The sequence below is a fragment of the Pararge aegeria genome, chromosome 20 (genome assembly GCF_905163445.1).
Source record: "Pararge aegeria chromosome 20, ilParAegt1.1, whole genome shotgun sequence".
Taxonomy (NCBI): domain Eukaryota; kingdom Metazoa; phylum Arthropoda; class Insecta; order Lepidoptera; family Nymphalidae; genus Pararge; species Pararge aegeria.
The window spans coordinates 843739-866774 of record NC_053199.1 but is presented as its reverse complement, the minus strand read 5'-3'; the positions used below and the strand labels follow the sequence as shown (position 1 = coordinate 866774).

Genomic DNA, 23036 nt, shown 5'->3' with positions numbered 1-23036 from the left:
ATAGCTTGTGTTATGGGTACTAAGATGACTGATGAATAATTATATGAATAATATACATAAATACTTATAATATATAGATAAACACCCAGAAACTGAAAATTCATGTTCATCACACAAACATTGTCCAGTTGTGGGAATCGATACCACGACCTTGGTTCAGAAAGCAAGGTCGCTGCCTACTGCGCCAATCGGCCGTCGAAAATTTTTTTTTTGTTTGTTGGTTTGTCTTTTCTTAACCCCCTAACTTAGCGACAAACCAATTGAATATTTAGCATAGCGTGAGTTGAAAGGACGGAAAGGACGGACCCAGAAAAACAAAGGGTACTTAAAAAAATATAATAAATGCGGACGAAGAATGCGGGCAACAGGTAGTGTAAGTATAAAAATAAACTGTTTTAAATATTGACTGCGCAAACTTATTAATTAAAAAATAAACAATTATTCATGGTAAACTCAACATCTCCCGAGGATGCTCCGGTTTCGGAGCGAAACGTGCGTAGATGGTACATTGCTGATCTGTTTGACGTGGATATAAAGATTAAAGCAATTATAAATCACACCATACAGATTCTCCCGCTTACCACGGATTATAGCAAATTAAGCTTAATTTTCATAATATATCATGGAATTCCGCATAGTAACGCCTGCTTCAATTTAATATTCAAACTTATGTGAATTGTAATATTCTATTCTCTACATCTTACGGGCATCGCCCGCCGGGTCTCGCTTCTGGAAAATGGAATTGAGACAATAACTCAATACTATCTAGTATCTACAGTATATAGAAATTTTTGTAAATATATACAATTTTTGTAGAGCTTTTTGTTGTCTTCCGTGGAAGTACTATTGTCTTCATTATTTCTGCCGCTCGTTGCGTAGTTTTAGTTAAAGGTATATGAAGCTTAGCACCTCTGTCTAAAATTAATAGACTCTAGGCGGCACGTGTATGTCCTGTGAAGTGTTGCTCTGTTTACAGGTGACGGTATTCGACTTACCATCAAGTGAGACATCTGCTTGGTCCCTCAATTATTCCTAATAAAAATAATAAAAGAAAAATAAAAAAATAAACATGTGTGTACTTATGTACACGCGTTAGAAGTTATACTTCATTGGCGTAACAAGATAAAAATCATTTCTAAAATTTTATCTTTCGTCGTTTTTTCTACGTTTGTAGAAAAAAGCTATTGTTTGAATTATTGAAAGTCAACTGTCAAACCTTTTTTAGGAAAACTAAAATGACGACTATAGCTTACTTCATGGTGTCGGTTTTTTGTGGCGGTGTGCGCGCGCATCGTAAAAATTTACTCTCACTAATTTTCCCTAACGCGCCATAAGATGTATAACTTCAAAATCACGTCTCTGTAGCTATCGCAGCCGAGGTGTTCCAACTTGTCGCATGGTGGCTGGGTCAAGGCAGTGCTCGCATGCAAACCGCAACCCAGTCGAATATAACCACATCATCCATAATACAGTATATAGCTGCTATATATATATATATATATATATATATATATACATAGTAGATCTATAGTATGTTCTTCTACGCTTTTGGTTGGTTAGTCGGTAATTTTATAAAGTGGGTAAATAATTAAACTTTTGATAACTATAAATTCATACTTGCCAGATATTTATGTTCATGACATTGTGTGTGGGTATTTTGATATAAATACGACTGCATTATCGATGCACCGCAGTCCTACGTGGACTCGAACGATGCAAAGTTACCTCCCGGTGTCTTAGTTGTTTATCAGGTTAATATCGCTCTATTATATGTGTATTTTGTTAATTTTCTGTGTGTGGTGTGCAATAAAAGTGTATTCAATCATTCAGTTATGTCCCTAGACTCCTTTACAGGCACACCGGGATAGCGGGATAGCAACAGTATGTAAAGCATGTATGGATCCATAAAAATTAAGCTAAATATTTTGGAGTTCAAATATTAAATATTCCTCTCTTGTATTACGACCTTGTTTGTTTAGTGATTAGCAGTTTAGCTACGGATCAAATCGGATGGATTCGAATACCGGGTCGGTCGTAATTATTTAAAGTATTGTGTAATTTCTAATAAAGAATTATCAATACCAGCCCGAAGAGAGCACATTAAGCCGTCAGTCTCGGTTAATATCCCATAATTGTGGTAATGGTTGTTACAGCCCACCAACCCGCAATGAAGTAGCGTGGTGGATCTATGCTCTATAACCGCCTCTCCTACGAGAGACGAGGCCTTTGTCTAGTATGATGTTAATAGGCTGCAGATGATACTAAATATTCAGGCCCAATTGAAAAAAAAAATTGTAGTTGTTTGCCCAAGACTAGAACAAACTTTGTTAGTATCCGGCTCATTAAATATGTACATTTAACAAATCGTGGTTACTATACGATTCATAAATTCCTTAACGACAACGCTGCTTGGAAGCAGGCCACTCGGCTCTCATCTCTCAAAAAACAGAAAAAATCACTACAGACAGACTGACTTGAAGTTTCAAAAGGGCTTATCAATTAGGCCTTCTTGAAAAAATGGAAAAATTTTACATTTGGATTTTTTTTGGTATATATATATACAAATTCGAGTCACTCCGTTGCTGCGGTTAAAGGTCAAATACACTTCCTCATATACTAGTAATATTACTTTATAGCAATAAGATAATGGCCGGCTTATATGACCCCGGAGTTATGTAAAACGACGCAATGTTTAAACATTCGCTGTAACATATAATATTTACATGAAAAATGGCAGCCGATAGGAAACGAATTCAGCACAAATAGTGCATTCTTGCAAATTTATGCAGTCATATTTCAGAAATGCTTGCCATACTGTGCCCCGGAATAAATAGCATATTGCTGTTTTATTAACATTTAGCGGGATATTTCTGCTTTCAATCTCGGGCGTGTTTAGTAGTAGGAAAGCTTTTTGTGACAGATTGTCCAGGGGTTACTACCACCGTATTTATTTCTGCCGCTAAGCAGCATTCATTCATTCATTCATTCATACCCTGGGAAGTGTTGCTCTGATTATAGGCCATGGTTTTCCAATTACCATCAGATCTGCATGGTCAGCTAAATATAAATATCAGATAAACGCTGTTTTAATCATCATCATATCAACCGATAGACGTCCACTGCTGGACATAGTAGGTAGTCTTTGTAGTCCAAATTCCACGGTACTGTGCCGCTTGTATCCAGCGGCTACCTGCGACCCGCCTAATGTCGCCTGTCCACCTCGTTGTGGGTCGACCAACGCTGCGCTAACCATTTCGCGGCTGCCATTTTAGCACCTTGGGACTCCAACGTCCATCCTTTCTCCGAACTATGTGCCCGGCCCATTACCACTTCAGCTTCGCGACTCGTTGAGCTATGTCGGTAACTCTGGTTGTTCTACAAATCTCCACAGTTCTGATTTGATCGCGTAGAGATACTCCGAGCATAGCTCTCTTTATCGCCCGCTGAGTGACTCTGCGCCTTCTTATGAGGCCCATAGTTAACGACCATGTTTCTGTACCATAGGTCATCACTGGCAACACGCACTTTTCAAAAAGGATCAATTATATCTTTCATGACATCAACTCTTTACTTGCCCTATATAGAGTACGGGTCTCCTCCCACGATGAGAAGGGGTTAAGGCGGTGCTCCACCACGCGTGCCCAGTGCGGATTGGTAGACTCCATACACGTTTGAGAACATTTGTAATTGCCAACGCTCTATCGGTCAGTATGTGTTCGAATATGCTTTATGCTTTGGGAAAACACTAATTCTGCGCGTGGCAAGATAACGGGCAACGCCAGTCTCTAGTCTCTACCTATACAATAATATTTATAGTATAAAGTTTTTTTTTTATAAACACGATAACATACCAAATTACTTAATTGTTTATCAGTGTGTCCCTGACAGCCAAACGCGATATCATACGTTGCTATTAATGTTGGCGCGATTATTGGATCGAAGCAGTGCGTTGTTTTGTGCAAGTCATGAACGTCAAATTTAACTTGCTATAATTCGACAACAAGAAAATCTGCGCGGTGTGTATTTACTAGATGTTGCAAGCGATTCAGCCGGTGTTTGTTTCGATATTTTTAAAATTTGGAAGCCCTTTTTTTACACACTTTGTAGGAGCTTCACCTGTATGTATGTTTATGATTCCTTTGGACTTGATTTTGACTCTCTCCAAAGTCTCATTTTGTTCAAACTATGTAGATATATTGAGAACCGATGACAATACACTAATTTGATAAGATTATTCCATTTGCAAAATAAGATTTCTGTTGGGCTGCTTTTTAAGATATTATCGAAATGATTATCTTTTCTTCTCATTTCTCATCAATGAAATATTTATAACAGCACCATCCACCACACGCTTTGTTTTAAATAAAACATTTTTTCTTATTAACACTATTATTCATTAATATTTGTTACAATTTTTGCGCTATTCTTAATTTAAATTTATTAAAATCTATTTTTTATTTTTTAGCTCGGTTTTCTTTATAAAGCGTGTTTTTTTATAGTTTTTTTAAACCATTATCTATTCTTTTGCTCAAAAGTTTGATACTGTAAATTCTTAGTAAGCTAGTACACCAGTTGTTTTGTTTTGTTAAATATGTTCGGCGCAACCACTGCATCTATCATGACGTAATTTTGCTGTTAAACCGTGCATACGTAACGTAACTAACTATAAATTTTAATAAAAAAAAAAATAGTGGAAGAATCACGTATAGACGAAGGGCCTAAACGTGATTCCTCTTCTATTTGTTAACTATTTAGTATTTACAACTTTTGGTTTTCCAATTAAAGAAAAATAAATAAATAAATTGCGATGTAGTGATAACAATATTATGTTACCCTTATTTGTCTTGTTTCCGCCGATAACCTTACTTATAGTATTAAGGGTGTTTGTCAAAAAAAAATTCAAAATTCAAAATTCATTTATTTCAAGTAGGCCTAATATAAGCACTTTTGAAACGTCAAGTATGCATGTTTGTGTGACTCTACCACCGGTTCGGAAAGCAGATTCTACCGAGAAGAGCCGGCAAGAAACTCAGTAGTTGCTCTTTTCCAACATCAACATTTACAATCATTTTGCTATCTTGCGGGAGATGAGAGCGAGGCTGGCTGCTTCCATTCTACCTTGTCATTGAGGAATTCATCAAATGTATAGTAACCTCGCTGTACTAGATGCGTTTTTACACATTTTTTAAATGTATGCATTGGTAGGTCAAGAATTTCCTTAGGAATCATGTTGTAAAAGCGTATACTCAACCCCACAAAGGAGTTCTGCACCTTTCGCAGACGATATGCAGATATCACTAATTTATGACCGTTTCTGGTAAGTCGATTGTTAATTTCAGCTTTTGATTTATAAAGAGTAATATTTTGCCTCACAAAGACTATATTATTATAAATGTATTGCGAAGCTACTGTAAGAATACCTATTTCTTTAAATTTTTCACGAAGCGATTCGCGTGATCCAAGTTTATATATTGATCGTACGGCTCTTTTCTGTAGTATAAATATACTTTCAATATCTGCAGCTTTTCCCCACAGCAAGATCCCATAGGACATAATACTGTGAAAGTATGCGAAATAAACAAGCCTAGCTGTTTCAACATCGGTAAGCTGTCTAATTTTCCTGATTGCATATGCAGCTGAGCTGAGTTTACTCGCTAGGCTTTCTATATGGGTACCCCACTGTAGTTTACAATCTAAGGTCACTCCTAGAAAAACAGTGGAGTTTTCTATTTTAAGTGTTTCTCCATTTATTATGATGTTTTTATCAATTTTTTTTACGTAAGGCAAAACAAATTCCAAACACTTGGTTTTTTTTGCATTTAAAAGTAAGTTATTAACAGTAAACCAGTCTGACACATGTGACAAAGCACGGTTTACGTCGTCAAAATTATCTTTGTTTCTATCAGTCTTAAAAATGAGAGATGTATCATCTGCGAACAGTACAATCTCACAAGTGCCCCTGACATGGTGTGGCAGATCATTTATATACACCAGAAACAATAAGGGACCCAAAATTGAGCCTTGTGGGACACCCATTAAGGCAGATGATCCCTTAGACTTTATGTCTTTTACGCATACCCTTTGAACTCTATCACTTAGATAAGAGGCAATTAAATGGAGTGCAACGTTTTTGATGCCATAGTGGCTTAGTTTTAATAACAACGTTTTGTGTTCAACGCAATCGAATGCTTTGGACAGATCACAGAAAACACCAATGGCATTCTGCGAACGTTCCCAGGCATCGTAAATATGCTTTATGAGTCTTGCGCCTGCATCCGTTGTACTACGACCTTTAGTGAAGCCGTACTGCTCCGGATGAAGTAAGTTATTTACATTAAAATGATTTAAAAGTTGATAAAGTATAATTTTTTCAAAGACCTTACTAAGAGTTGGCAAGATTGAAATAGGCCTGTAATTGTTAAGGTCATTTTTATGACCGGATTTAAAAAGGGGTATTAATTTACTACATTTCATTAGGTTCGGAAAAATACCCATATCAACACATTCATTAAAAATTACGGCTAGATAAGGGGCAATAACGTCAATAATGTTAGAAATGACCATCACCGACATACCCCACAGATCACCGGTTTTTTTCAACTTTAATAACCTGAAATTCTTTACAATATCTATTGCAGATATATGTTTAAAATTAAATAAAACATTGCACTCTTTAACATTATCTCTCAATATACGCTGAGCTGCTATTGGTGAAGAGCTTAGAGAATCTGTTAACAAAATGGGAACATTCTGAAAGAAGTTTTCGAAAGTATTAGCAACCTCCCTGTCAGACGTCACTTTATTGTTATCAACAATAAGTTCAAAATCCACATCACGAGATTTAGTTTTTCCTGACTCGTAATTAACTATTTTCCAGGTTGTGTACAGTAGCCCAGTCACTAAATTTTAATTTATTACTGACATTGATGTGCTTAAAGTTGAATACTCTATTAAATTCGTTGTTTATAGTATTAAATAGTGCACTATAAAGACTGTCCGGATGAAAATGTTCGCACGCAATACCAGGGATTTTCGCAGAAATTTCACGTTTGAATCGCAATAATTTAGTCTTAGTTATTGGCCTACACTTTATAATTTGTCTGCTTTTATTGATAGTATTTAAAACAGTAATAAGTTGACCACAATGATCTGACCTTAAATTATTAATTATTCTTTTATCTAAAATGTCTGTCCTTCACGTCCCTACTAAGCTAACAATCAACCAGAGTTTTGGCATAGAGTTAGTTGAAAGGACGGAGAGTGACATGGGTTATCCCAGGAAAACAAACGGGTTCCGCGGGATTTCCTAGAAACCGTAATAAACACGGGCAATAACTGTGTATGTTAGTGAAATCAAGTACACGTTCATTGTACTAGTGTAATTTTAACATATAGGTGCCGGTATGCTTTACATTATAACGGTGTGCATTGCGGCGGCTGTCCTGTGGCTCTACCTGCGCTGGGTGGCAGTTAGGAACTACTGGGCGAAGCGTGGGGTGCCACACTTGCCTCCAAACCCGATCTTGGGCAGCTTGACATTCCTTCAGCAGCAAAATGCGGTAAGGGTTTGAGTCAACGCTAGTTTTATAAAAATACCAGCCTTTAGTGGTTTTCGATAAATTGGTGATGAAACGACCAATCATCATCATCATCATCATCATCATCATCATCATCATCATCATCATCATCATCATCATCATCAGCTCATCACCGGCCCACTACAGGGCTCGGGGCGGTCTTCGGAATGAGAAGAGTTAAGGCCGTAGTCCACCACGCTGGTCAAGTGCGGGTTGATCTCAGGCATGCAGCTTTGCTCACGTTGTTCTCATTCACCGTTTAAAGCGAAGTGATATTTAAATTGTTTAAATGAACACCCACATAACTCCGAAAAGTTGGTGAATACACTTTTATTGGACACCAAAGAAAAAATATTGTTAAATATATATCAAGAGAGTAGGTACAATTTGGTGGTGCGTTCCCGGGCTTGAACTCGGTCTCCATGATTGGAAAGCCGAAGCCTTACCCACTAGGCTATCACCGCTTCAAACGACGAATGGCTTTCGGATGTTCGTTATCGAAAATGCATTCAATACCACTATAAAAAAATACTCATTGTTCGAATTGAGAACCACCTCCTATTTTGAAGTAGGTTAAAAATTAAAAGCAGTGATTGACATAATATTTAATAAAATGAATATTACTGTTATAGAAGCGATATCCTCAGATCTGCACGTTAATTGAATTCCACACATCTCCCGTTACTATATTTTTTCTTATATATTAACTAATAATTTTCAAAGTGAATACTTTGAAAATTATAAACCTTTACATGGTTTTGCATACTTGTGTAATGTATATTTGGTAAGGAATATTATTTTTAATTATGTGCAATCGCCGGTAGACCCAATAAATAAATGCAAATCTTATTTATTCTGAAAATATGCATGGTTATTTTTGGGATAGCTCTCAAGCGGAATTTAATTATAATCTTGTCAATTAATGGCAATACATTTTGATGAAATTTGGTATAAAATTGTCTTAGGTCTTGGAATACTGAACATATACATTTGGACTTGAAAAAATATAACTTAATAGTTTAAAGGCGTAAGAAAGGTTGTCGGTTGTATAGCAACTATCGCATTTAGTTTAGGGTGTAAGCTAGTTATACTAAATTTTAAACATAATCCCTACTAATATTATGAATGTGAATGTAATTTTGTTTGTTACGCTTTCACGCGAAAACTACCTAACTGATCTTCATGAAACTCTGTATACATATTCTTGTAGGTATCAGAAATAATATAGTATACTTTTCATTGAAAAAAAAATACTTAAGATAAAAAAAAGTTTGTGAAAAAATCAATAAATCTCATATATGTGTATACTACGTAGCAGTACGCTGCCTCCCAAAAAAACGCGGGCGAAGCCGCAGGGCACATCTAGTAATAACATAATATGAAACCGATTATATAATATTTATGACGCATACAAGTACGTTTCCACCTCAATTAATTACAGTATTATTTGATAACAGGGTGTATGGATGCGTCGGATGTATGAACGTTTCAAAACGCCCTACATCGGTATTTGGTTGTTCTGGAGACCGGCCCTCATCATCAACTCGCCGGAACTCGCCCGTCTTGTGCTGGTCAAGGATTCCGCCAACTTCAGAGATCGATTTGTGTCAGGCGGCGACGCGGACCCTATCGGGAAACTCAACTTGTTCACCGTTAAAGTAGGTTATTGCAATTGTATATACAGTTTTGTAAGAAATAAATATTTTTATCCAGGCCACACAAAATATTCAGCATGTGTATAAAAGTATATATATATCGTAGTTATGTATATATATATATTTATATGTACCACCTACCTCGCTATGTACCGATAAGGCCCTAAAATTGTATACTTTTACTTATGATTTTACAAATCTTTTTTGACGTGACAACGTCTTATAAATTGGTTTGCCGGGTGACACTTCAAGAAACTGCGTTACGCTCCGCTCACGTTATGCGCTCACAATGAGAGCGAGTGAGAGGCACGCGCCCGCCTAAGAGCGAGAGAGACAGACATAAAAAGTGAAAGGCACGTGTTAGGAAATAGGGAATTACAGCACTTTATCTATGATAAACCCGATGATTATATTAAATATATCAACAAATCATAGTTTGTATACTCATTGATAATGTATTGAAAATAGAATAATGGACTTTAGTAGACTGTCAAAAAAAAGTATAGGATCTATGGCGGGAGACGCGAGTTTGACAAGTTAGATTGGCGGCAAAGAAAAAGTGAGGACGGATTTAAATTAATGAATTGAGGATAGAAGATTAAGTAAAGTATTGTGGATAGAACGTTACAAATTGGGAATAGATGATTTATAATGGAAACGACATACTTAACGAAATATTGTTGTGGCAAAACAAGAGTCGTATATACTGGTGATGGAGTTGAGATAAGTTGTTAAAAGTTGTTGGTACTATGGTTGTACCTGATGTAGCATCAGATAAGTATATCGCATCCTTTGGTTTATTTAGGTATCATATATGGAGCCCTAGCATAACTTTATACCGACAGTTTATGTAGCAGAGGTTGCTCTATACAAACAATTTGCTTCAAAAGTCCTGATGTTATAAGTGATCCTAGTAGTTATGTTTGACCTGTCTTATATGTCTTGTATCAAAGGGCCTAGCGTTATAACATATGATAATGTTGTAATTGTGTTTATAAGTTGTTTTAATTGATTGAATAAAAGAGCAACGGTAGAGTTTCTTGCCAGTGGTCTTCTCTGCCGAAGACAGCATTCCGAACTGGTTGTAGAGTCATTTGAAGGTAACAAGTAATATGAATTATAGAGAAGCTTAATATACAGTATTAGAGTCAGTCCAGTTGTTTTATTTCACTCCTTGGGAAGTCAGGTTTATAGTGTCCAGACCCACAACAGTGCTCTAAAGCAGGTTGGTGGGCTTTAAAGATTTCTTTTATAAAATGAATACTTTAATAGGAAGGAAGAATAATAGTCATGAGAATAAATGATTACTGCTAAGAAACTAGGTATTTAGCTTCAATAATACGGTTAATTAATGAAAGATTAAGTGCCATCCTGAACATTGTGGGTATTGCAGTGAATATCTGAATACCTGGGCCTTCCATTCTTTATATTTTTTTAGCATCAGAAGTGGGATCCTATTCATGTCCAATTTATGGCTTTCTCTAATGCAGATTTACTTTTTTTAGAACCATCCCGTCAAATATGGACATAGTAAAGAGTTTGATGTTTTTTATGATGCCTCAACTATTTGCTGCTATGTGCTAAAACAGAAACACTCTGGAGACAAAGCACCATGCTTGGTGAAATTCTGTTTAAGTATATGTGGTCCGGGGAACCAATTGATGTGATATTTTTATTTATCTTTTCTTTTTGTGGTTTCTACTTTTGAAAGATAGTACTTATTACCTGAAACTGATATGGCCTAGTGGCTCTTTGTTTATTTTGCTGAAATGATTAAGTCCAAAATAGAATTGATTTAAGTTTGTTTGTGATAACCAACGAGTCAAGTTGGCCTAACAGAATGTGTAATAAGTTTGATAAATTTGAATTATCAAGTTTTATTTAACTAGTCTGGTTAGACAAATGGAATTTGTGTTGAGCTTTATTTTGTTAGTCTGTCAAGGTTAAAATACATAAACTGGTCAGGTTAGCCGAACGGAATGTGTGATATATTTTTCCTATGATTCTTATTTATTACATACAAGATTTCAAGTTTAAATTGAGCAACTAGTCAAGTTGGCCAAACAGAATGTGTGATAAGTGTGATAAATTTAAAATTTCAAGTTTTATTTAACTAGTCAGGTTAACCAAATGGAATTTGTGTTAACTTTTATTTTATTAGTCTGTCCAGGCTAAAATAAATTAACTGGTCAGGTTAGCCGAACGGAATGTGTAATAGATTTTTCTTTTGATTCTTATTTATTACATACAAGATTTCAAGTTTATATTGAGCAACTAGTCAGGTTAGCCAAGCTGTTGACTTTTATTTAGGAACTATTCTATGTACTTCGAGATCGAAGTACTTGTCAGGAAAGCCGAGATAGGAGAGATTGTGTAAATTATTCAGAACATAAAAAAATAATACACAAAAAACAAAACAAAACAAAAAAAAAAAAAATCAAAATTTCTTGGTAGAATAGAATAGAATATGATTATGTGTCAGAACAATACATATAGGGAAAATTACTACTGAATAGCTAAATGAAATAGTTTAGTTTCTATGTTGGGTGTGTGAAGAAAAGAATTCAGGAGTCAACAAAGGAGTCAGCTTAAATGTTGTGGGCTAGGTTAGGTCAGTGATCTTTCAGTATGAGGTTGAGAGAAGTTTTTAAAAATGATATAAATAAAATACAATATTAAACTAAATTAATGTTGCTGCTGCAAAGGAAAATATATTAGTTGCATTATAAATAATTAGATTATACTTAGGTTTACAGTTGTTTAAATTATCAAATTTTATGTGAAATTTTAAGAGTCCTTGCATGATAAATGATTCTGTTAAACAGGTGGTTTAATTGATGTTTAGATTGAAATAATAGAAATAACAATTAAACATAAACCTTGGCTTTTATGATGAGATGATAAAAAAAAAAAGATGTAAACTAATAGAAATAATTCCATCTTAGCGTTTTTATATTAATTGTTTTATATTTATCTTATATATTACTTGACTTGGACAGTGGAAAAAATATGAATATCACCAGTGGGTGATGATGTTATTGATATCACTTGAGAGTGATGATGATGTGGATATCACTAGTGAGTGATGATGTTATTGATATCACTTGAGAGTGATGATGTTGTTGATATCACCAGTGGGTGATGATGTTATTGATATCACTTGAGAGTGATGATGTTGTTGATATCACCAGTGGGTGTTGGTGTTTTGGTATATATTGGTTTGACTATTAGACTGTACCGATTGCATCTGTGACTAAATGAGACTAACAATGTCAATGACAGAATTGATGGGAAATACAATTACCTGTGTGGATATTTTGATAAAGTTGGACTGGAGGCAAAAGGATAAATTGTTTTGAGATTTATATTGAGATGGAAATATTTGGATTGTGATTGTACATGTTAAAATGTACAAGATAATAGAAAATGAGTATTTTTGATTTACATTGTTGAAAATTAATCATTTTACTTTATTAGAAGTATTATATTGTTGTAATATAATATGTTAAATGGTGTGGAATTTTAATGAAAATTTTTTTTGGTCTCTTTCACTTTAATTATAAAATGTTATGATTATGCCTATCTTTTGATAAAATATTGTTTACAGTTTATTGATAAAAGTGTATACAGAATGTAACTGATTTGATGATTTTTTATGCTTATATACCATTTGAACTAATGTTATAGAGGTGTACATAAGATGATGTACTTATAAGGATGTTCTTTGAACCTAAAGACTTATGATACAATACATATACCTAAAAAGAATAACCCTATGTACTTCGAGAACGAAGTACTTGTCAGAATGGCCGTGTTAGGAAATAGGGAATTACAGCACTTTATCTATGATAAACCCGATGATTATATTAAATATATCAACAAATCATAGTTTGTATACTCATTGATAATGTATTGAAAATAGAATAATGGACTTTAGTAGACTGTCAAAAAAAAGTATAGGATCTATGGCGGGAGACGCGAGTTTGACAAGTTAGATTGGCGGCAAAGAAAAAGTGAGGACGGATTTAAATTAATGAATTGAGGATAGAAGATTAAGTAAAGTATTGTGGATAGAACGTTACAAATTGGGAATAGATGATTTATAATGGAAACGACATACTTAACGAAATATTGTTGTGGCAAAACAAGAGTCGTATATACTGGTGATGGAGTTGAGATAAGTTGTTAAAAGTTGTTGGTACTATGGTTGTACCTGATGTAGCATCAGATAAGTATATCGCATCCTTTGGTTTATTTAGGTATCATATATGGAGCCCTAGCATAACTTTATACCGACAGTTTATGTAGCAGAGGTTGCTCTATACAAACAATTTGCTTCAAAAGTCCTGATGTTATAAGTGATCCTAGTAGTTATGTTTGACCTGTCTTATATGTCTTGTATCAAAGGGCCTAGCGTTATAACATATGATAATGTTGTAATTGTGTTTATAAGTTGTTTTAATTGATTGAATAAAAGAGCAACGGTAGAGTTTCTTGCCAGTGGTCTTCTCTGCCGAAGACAGCATTCCGAACTGGTTGTAGAGTCATTTGAAGGTAACAAGTAATATGAATTATAGAGAAGCTTAATATACAGTATTAGAGTCAGTCCAGTTGTTTTATTTCACTCCTTGGGAAGTCAGGTTTATAGTGTCCAGACCCACAACAGTGCTCTAAAGCAGGTTGGTGGGCTTTAAAGATTTCTTTTATAAAATGAATACTTTAATAGGAAGGAAGAATAATAGTCATGAGAATAAATGATTACTGCTAAGAAACTAGGTATTTAGCTTCAATAATACGGTTAATTAATGAAAGATTAAGTGCCATCCTGAACATTGTGGGTATTGCAGTGAATATCTGAATACCTGGGCCTTCCATTCTTTATATTTTTTTAGCACACGCGTCCCTTTGTAGTAAACGCTGTTTCATTGTACGCAAATGTATTGCAAGTTATTGTATGTATATTTGTATATATATACGTATGTATGTGTAAAGGTAAAAATAAAATTTTGTTAATATGAAATTCAGTGCGAGATTCTTTGTATAAATTAATGTTTTAAATATAATTCTTTGTATAAATAAATGTTTTAAATTGTTACTATTATTTCATCCTTCTTGCTACTATACGAATGAATATTCACATTAAAATTATTTTACCACTCAAAGTCGTTGTCACGTAAAACTTTCGCCCGTATACCGACTTTACAGGCAACCAATTTTTTGTTACCACCATCTTCCAGTAAATTTAAATTAAGCTATGAAGCTAGAGCAATTCACATCCAAGCTTTTTTTAAAGTATAACGTTAATGACATACTTTGACAATATTTTTATGAAGGTCATTAATAAAACTATTGTCAAAGTTTGTAATTAACTTTATTTGGACTATACTTGAACTGTTTGCTTCTTTTATATTTGCTAAGGACCCTGCGTGGACCAACATACGCCGTCGTTTGACCAGCACATTCACAGCAGCCAAACTCAGGATTCTACAGAACGTCATTCGTTCAAAGTCCAAGGAACTAGTTCAAAGAATTAAGAGAGAACAAAAAAGCGGAATACATTTAAAGGTAAATTATTATTTTGAATTTTTGAAACGCATTACTTGTGTCGAATAAATTCATAGCGTACAAAAGTTAAGGTCGCTTGAATTATTAGCGCAATAAGCTACTTTATCCCTAAATAATTTTTCTGCTACTTTCTTGTCGGGTTTTTATCGGTAGAATCTGCTTTTCATACTGGTGGTAGAGTAACTTCAAGCAGATAGACTTGACGTTTCAATAGTGCTTATAAACTAGACCTTAAAATAAAATGAATTTTTAATTTCAAAGTTAAATAAATTCTTTATTCAAATATATTTTGATGGGTCTTACTTTTGATGTACAAATACAAAAATATGAACAAATTTTTGGAGTGACACTTCTTTATCGACGTAAGGGAGAAATTTTATAGCAATGTTACGTTTTTCTGTTACGCGCTATCTTAATTTCTAATCTAATGCATGCAAAACGTGGGTGAGTGTGAGATTAACCTCAGTTTTTCATTACAAATACATCGTAAAATCCGCGATCCTCGTATTTGGTTGCTTATTTTGGACATGCAGGAAGGACAATCAAACAAACTTTCGCATTTATAATATAAGTTAGGATGGAGACAGTGCTGCTTAGGTGTTTTTGTTCTTTATTTAATTTTATATAGGGTACGGTTCCCCAGAAAGAGAAGGGCTTAAGCCGTAGTCGGCCAAGTGCGGTTGTTTAGGTTACAGTAGTAATTTTAAACAAACAGTCGATATAAACAATTAACAAACTGTTATCTATAAACTGTCTAACTGTTATATATAAAATAAAAATGATGTAACAAAGACGTTTACATCTTACGTGTGTACAATAGACACACACACATTTTTTCTAGAAAACCTGTCCTATCAAACTTCACTTGGTTTAATTTTGAGCAATGTACTGGTGGATTTGAAGATATTATGAGGAGCTAATGTCGGTCTTATGTTACAGTCATTATACGCAGATTACACTACCGATGTAATAGGAATATCTGCTTTTGGTGTCGCCTGTGATGCAACCCTGACTGGCAAAAGTCATCTCAGATCAGTCACCGAAGAGTTTATGAAATACAGTATCCTGCGGGGTGTTGGCTGGTGTAGCATGTTCTTCTTTCCGGAAGTGGTTGACTTATTCAGGTAAGTTAATAACACATTTTATTCATTAACACCCATTTTGCTTAAAACTAAGAATATACAAACTTGATAGTTTTGACGGCCGATTGGCGCAGTGGGCAGCGACCCTGCTTTCAGAGTCCAAGGCCGTGGGTTCGATTCCCACAACTGGAAAAAGTTTATGTGATGAACGTGAATGTTTTTCAGTGGGTGTTTATATGCATATTGTAAGTATTTATGTATATTATTCATAAAAATATTCATCAGTTATCTTAGTACCAATAACACAAGCTACGTGCTTACTTTGGGACTTGATGGCGGTGTGTGTATTGTCGTAGTATATTTATACTTATTTATTTATTTATATTTATATATTTTAATTTATGGATTGCCAACTTTATTTATTTTATTTCATTATTAAATTTGTATTGTAATCATATTATTTTTGATTTCTGTGACATTGTGTGTAGTAAATTCAAATTTAAAATGACTGAATTCGCGGTCACATAATTGGTCACATAATTGGTATGTTGGGGGCTAAAAGTGGCCCTCCAGAAGACGGAGCGGACGGTGGAGCGAAGACGGTTGGAGGTACCAGACACATTCTAGCATTATGGTGTCGGGGAAAGTGGTCCCGATCCCTTTGGCATTGGAGTTCTAGCATTCGACTGGGGCGGTTGGTAGACGTCCGGGCATTATATGACGGGTTCCCGAGCGTCTAGTAAAGCCATAGTTCAGGTGTACGGTTACCACACAACTCCTGTCCCGCTCAAGAGGACAGAGGTAGCGATAAAGCTTTTTCACCGCACCAAAAGGTTTCCTCGCGATATTTTCCTCCATCGTTCTAGCAAGTGATATTTAATTGCTTAAATTATAAACGCACATAATGCTCCGTGAAGTTAGTGGTAAAATGATTAGGCTATCAACGCATTAAAATATATCAGTAAGTAATTTAGATAAGTACTACATGTAGGTACAATTTTTTATTTTTAAAAGTCAAATTAACCTTTCGTGGTAATCAGGTTGTACCTACCTACATAATTGTAATGAAATAAGACGGTGGATTTCCGGCGAGGTGCTAAGAAAGATATTTTAGAGCAACACATATCTGGCACGTGTTGGTGACTTTTGTGGATAATAAGGCCTCTTCGGCCCTCATATACTTAGCCCTCGAGTAATATAGGGATGGCGTATTTGCGAACGGCATAATAAATAAAAGGTAAATAATATGGTTGCCCCGAATAATGTTGTTAAATAAAAAAATCCTATTGGGTAAAAATATATAACATTGTACAGGATAAATTATAAAAACACCATACAGATTCTCCTGCTTTTCGCGGAGTATAGCAAATTAAGCTTATTTTAATAGTATGTCGTAAAGTCTGCTTCGAACCAATATTTTAAATATTAAATCTAGTCTATTAATCTGATAACATAACTTAAATCTATTTCTGTTCCTAGATCTAATCTACTTTTATATTCTCTGGTTATAACGTAGTTTTAAAGGGGATCGCTACGTGAGGTAAAAGCTTTACGTGCTATGGCTGTGGAAGTTAGCCGTAGTAGTACATTGAACCTTCAGTCTTTGTTAGCTTTTACAGAGCTTGCAGTTTCAGCTAGAGCTGTCAAGATGTATGTTTAAGTGGTGTTGAGGCTTCTTAACACAAAAGATATACATAGTGGCTTTCGTCTTATAACAGTAACTCAGTTAATTCGCAAACTATTTATTGGTGTTAATAAAACACAAACGTATGCTAAGAAAATTTAATTAATTATCTGGTGTGTAAGAAGTATCCTATTTCTAGTGTAAGGGTGCAGTGCGGTGGCGTGGACTTATTTTTCTAAATGCAAAAAATAGTGTTTTTATATTTTCCTACTGCTGTTGTAAACTTTAGTAACTGACTGTTGATCGGTAAGATTAAAAGGTCTATCGATGTACGAAAAATAAACTGGACAAGCAATGTGGACTAGAGCCTAAATCCTTCTCATTGTGAGAGGGGACCCGTATCCTATAGTCGGTCGATAATGGGTTCATATGATGAGTCAATTTAAGTAAAACATTTCACTAAATACCGTGGTATTACAATAACATCTTAATTAAAGTATACCGTGGAAAGAATACATGTAATGCATTTCTTTTTATTTATTTCAGATTTAAATTATTTCCAAAATCATCGACAGATTACTTTAAAAAGGTTTATAGAGCCGCTGTAGCGCAGCGTGAAGCAAACACTGACGCAGCAGGGGAGCCGAGAGATTTACTTGATGCTTTGTTGAAAATTAAAAAAGAAAGTGATGAACGCAATGAAAGTAACACTTTAATTAATTTTATAAATATAAAATGCATATAATTTTTTTTTCGGAACCGACAGGATTTGAACCTGCGACTCTCTTGCAATCGCGGCCTGAGCGCTTTTCCAATTCAGCTCCTACTAATGATAAAACACTACACACTGGGCTATCAAAGAGTGAACAACTTAGGAATAGAAGCTAAGAATTCCTTAGTTAATCTAAATTATATAAAAATAAATAATATAAGATTCACGTTTTTCTACTTTACCTTGATGTCGTAGGACAATAGGCTAGAAATATTAATTTTATATTTTTTTACGATTATGAATGAATGAATGAATGAATACAGAGATACAAATACAACAGCACAATAAGGTATTATGTAATATAATTGAAATTAATTGATAATTATTTTTTTTAAATTTTAATACTGAACAGGTTATTCAGACGACTTCATAGTTGCCCAGGCAGCAATAATCTTATCCGGTGGATATGATACTTCTGGGTCCTTGTTGGCTTTTATTACATATGAATTAGCCTACCATCCTGAACTACAGGTAATTTAAAGTCTAAGAAGCAATATTAAATAAGAACACGTAGGTTTTATCTTATTTTTTTAATTTCGTAGCAATTCATTTGTGCTTATTTAAGGTTTTAATTTTAAAATATAATTAAGGCATTGAATTTTTATAAAAGCTTCATTAAAAGTGTTTAATTTCCTTATAATATAAATTAAATTTTAACCACAGAATAAAAAACATACAGAATCCGTGTACACGATTAATATTGAAGCATCAAAAACCACTCCACTTTAGTAGTGTTTCTCGAACAGGTGGTTTGTCACTTTATTCATTTAGCAGTTGACAGTAATTATTTTACCTCTGGTTTTCTAAACGTTTACTCTTACATGAGGAAAATGGGAAAGTTTGTGGGCTAGCAACATTTCGCGGCTGTGAAGCTATGAGACGTGCTCGGGACGTCTACTCTTATTTTGGACACAATGCACTGTATGCAATAATGGCTGAATGAATATTCATATAATTAAATTTCGCGTTTTTACTAATAACATTTTTCCGTTACTTCTTTTTTTGATTTGCCTAAAAATGTTTTTTTTTGTTTTAATTTTAGGAAAAATTGTACGAATATCTACTTGAAGCGAAAGAGGTCAATGGTAGCGATGATTTTACTTCCGAACAATTGGCAGACATGACCTATCTTAACAGTGTTATCAAAGGTATAACAATAATGTTACATATGGCCTGGTAATGCTATGTCTTACGCACAACATATGGGCGTAAACAGAGCAAATGAGAAAGCACGTATTTTACAAATACATTATTTAATGGCACTGATTATATAATTTATATATATTTACAAATGTATGACGGCCGGTTGGCGCAGTTTGCACTGACCCTGCTTTCTGAGTCCAAGGCCGTGGGTTCGATTCCCACAACCGGAAAATGTTTGTGTGATGAGCATGAATGTTTTTCATTGTCTGGGTGTTTATATGTATATTCTAAGTATTTATGTATATTATTCATAAAAATATTCATCAGTCATCTTAGTACCCATAACACAAGCTATGCTTTCTTTGGGGCTAGGTGGCGATGTGTGTATTGTCGTAGTATATTTATTTATTTATTTAAATGTTACAATATCTTTTGAACAGAGGGTCTCCGAAAGTATTCTCCTATGAGTTGGCTGGACAGGGTCTCCGCTGAAGACTACAAGGTTGATGATAAGCTGACAATCAAAGCAGGCACCCCAGTGTACGTCAATGGTATCGGCATGCATTACGATCCAGATTACTTCCCCGATCCAGACAAGTTTGATCCCGATAGATTTTCGCCAGAAAACGAAAAAGACATCAAACCTTATACTTACATGCCTTTTGGAGAAGGTCCAAGGATTTGCATAGGTAATTATATATATAGGTAGGCTATTTTATTAATCTGGTGAACATACAATTTAGGAATCTTAACATTAAAAGCAAAAATAAACTTATCCATAACTGGGCTTGGTTAAACATCAGGAACATGTCACGGTTAACCTTGGTTTGAAAAGCAAAAGAAAGTCCTATTTGAATCTATTTTCCTTTCCGAGTTATACTTAACTCATACTCCTAATCGGTTTCTACGCGACATCCTACCAGAACGCTAAATTTAGCTTAGCGGCATGTCTTTGTCGGTAGGGTGGTAACTAGCCACGGCTGAATCTTCCCACCAGACTATTCCAGAGTAAATTCAGAAATTATATATTTCCAAAGTGCCCCCGCTGGGGATTGAACCCGGGACCTCCAACTTAAGACCGCATCGCTCAACGCCACGCCAGGAAGGTAATAAAAATCAATGGTTATAAAAAATGGTTTTATTGGAAAGCTTTCCTAAATTAAACCATTTTATATAATATCTTGGATAAGAAATCCAAGAAAAAAAAATCAAGATAAACTGACTAAGAAGCTGTTAGAATAACTTTTTTTTGGAATTCGTTTATTGTTACATTTGAGTCCACCAATCCGCACTGGGCCAGCGTGGTGGACTACGGCCTTAACCCCTTCTCAATGTGGGAGGAGACCCGTGCTCTGTAGTGAGATATTAATAATGAACATTTTAAATAATTTTACCATAACTTTATTACGTAATCATTTGTAATTCGAGTTTCAAACCAATTTAATAACGATATCCTTACTCGTATATCGTTGAACTTGCCAGTATCAATTTTACAACGGTAAAAGCTGGTTATTGGCTGACCAATTTAAAAACAGAACACATTAATTAATCGTGCAATTTTTTGTAAATGTATTTTGTCCCAGAGAATATGAGGGTAATTTACTGGCAATAACGGAGCTAACATGACATCATTTTTGCGTCTTCGTTTCAACTTATTATAAAAAAATATTTAAAGAAGCATTATAATGTTAAAGATTATTCTTCCTCATCTATACTGAGTAATAGTGAGTCAACTGTGAGAGCAGAATACACCTTGTGCACACTGCAGTCCGGCCTAGCTGTGCTTGCGCTCCGGTACTCTCAATGAGTATACAAACAGGTTTCTTTTTATTTCACTACAAATTAGCCCTTGACTGCAATCTCACTCATTAAGTGATTATGCAGTCTTATATGGTAATGGATGGGCTCACCTGGAAGGGTTTTGACAGATATATTATACCCATATCCATAATGGATTTCGACACGATATCGTACCGGAACGCTAAATCGCTTAGCAGCACGTCTTAATTTGTAGGGTCGTAACTTGCCACGGCCGACACCAGACAAAAAAATGACTTACTCATTACACATATGCCTGTAACAAAGATTTCCTTTTATTATTACTTGGACATACATGTCCGCCGTTCTGCAATTCAATTACAATAAGTTTAATTTTCTAAGTTTTTCTGTTTCCTTTTCAGGACAAAGGTTTGGCTTGATGACTATGCGCTTTGCAATGGTATCTATATTTTTGAACTACAGAGTAATTCCATTACCAGAAATGCCAAAACCTGTTGACATAACCATTGATGAACGAGGAATTTTTTACTCCCCTGGACAAGTCATATCTGTTGAATTTGTACCCAGAGTTTAATATTTACGGTGTTAATTTAAATATTTTCCGACTTTTTTTTAAATTTTGTTCTTAAAGTACATAAATATATAAATAAAAAACATTACATAAATATATAAATAAAAAAATTAAGAAACTCTGCTTTCAATATAGTTTAAATTATTTTGAGAGATTATAGATATACTGAGGGTTGTGAAAAATGTAATTTGCCATTTTCTGGTGGCGCCATCTTGGGTTTGCAATTTTTCTTATATATTCTTGTCAAGCTCTTTCATTTGATAGCCATGAAAAAAGGCCGTCTTTAATAATACAGTTTTCTACTAATCGAGTTCTTTTGTTTGATACCCATACTACTCCATCAAAGTATAAATACAAATAAAATACAAAATAGCTATGAACACTCGCGATTAATTATAATACGATGCTACTGACAGACACACAGACACGCTAAACTGATAACAAATTAAAATAAAGGAATAATAAATGTTTTCGAAGCAGATGGTAATGGATTCCTATCACACTTATTCTTAACCAATCATAATCTAAGCGCCAAACTTCTTGAGAATAAATTTCAATACAGAGATGTCGTTAACAAACGGAATTGGAAATCGTGACGTTGAACCGTAAATCGTTTCTCAAGAATGTTCGAGACTATGGTACAAAAGGCAGAACAGTTGGTGATAACAAACCAATTTTATTTTTGGTTTACCATGCTTTATAAGTGTTTTATACTTGTATGTTCGAGTTCAATTATTTTTCTTCTCAACCGTTATTGATAGAAGGTTGAAGACGAAGAGAGTGTCATCTGATCGCTTTATTCTGGATTCTTCTGAAGGGTATGTCCTATTGCACATTGTTCACGTCACATATACAACGTGTAACCGAATAATGAAATACTGAAGTGTGCATAAGGATATCACACTGTAAAAATATTAAATCAAAAGAAGCATATTTATTTTTACATACACACTAATTCAAAGAATTGTAAGTATTGACAACCCTATTGAAGATAAAAGACCGACCGCGCATAGTACTTACGTTACGCGACACGCTTCTAATAAAGTGACAGGGGTAGACTATCACCAATATCTACTGCCATTAACAACCCGTCTTTGGCTTTTAGTCCAGCAGAGGACTTTTATATTGATGATGGGTTTTTGATAATTCCTACAAAACTAAATAAGTACTATAGGTGTTTTATTTAGATCAATATAAACATTAATTATGTAAATTTCAGTAATAATAATAAAAATAATTAAATATCAATAGGCTTACGACTCGCCAAA

General features: G+C 34.5%; 1 protein-coding gene across 3 annotated transcripts; it reads left to right on the top strand.

Moving 5' to 3' along the window:
* Positions 1 to 1805: 1805 nt before the first annotated feature.
* Positions 1806 to 21812, top strand: LOC120632716 (cytochrome P450 6k1-like). 3 transcript variants are annotated; one of them, XM_039902695.1, is made up of 10 exons: positions 1806 to 1881; positions 7396 to 7559; positions 9035 to 9235; positions 14651 to 14797; positions 15737 to 15921; positions 18050 to 18207; positions 18628 to 18746; positions 19318 to 19423; positions 19859 to 20107; positions 21599 to 21812. In XM_039902695.1, exons 2-10 carry the CDS (start codon positions 7404 to 7406, stop codon positions 21769 to 21771), a joined length of 1494 nt encoding a protein of 497 aa, XP_039758629.1. In that variant the 5' UTR covers positions 1806 to 1881; positions 7396 to 7403; the 3' UTR covers positions 21772 to 21812. The 3 variants fall into 3 exon arrangements, with proteins under 3 accessions (XP_039758629.1, XP_039758630.1, XP_039758628.1); XM_039902696.1 differs by lacking the exon at positions 1806 to 1881 and adding an exon at positions 3660 to 3704; XM_039902694.1 differs by lacking the exon at positions 1806 to 1881 and adding an exon at positions 3924 to 4016.
* The last annotated feature ends 1224 nt before the right edge of the window (positions 21813 to 23036 follow it).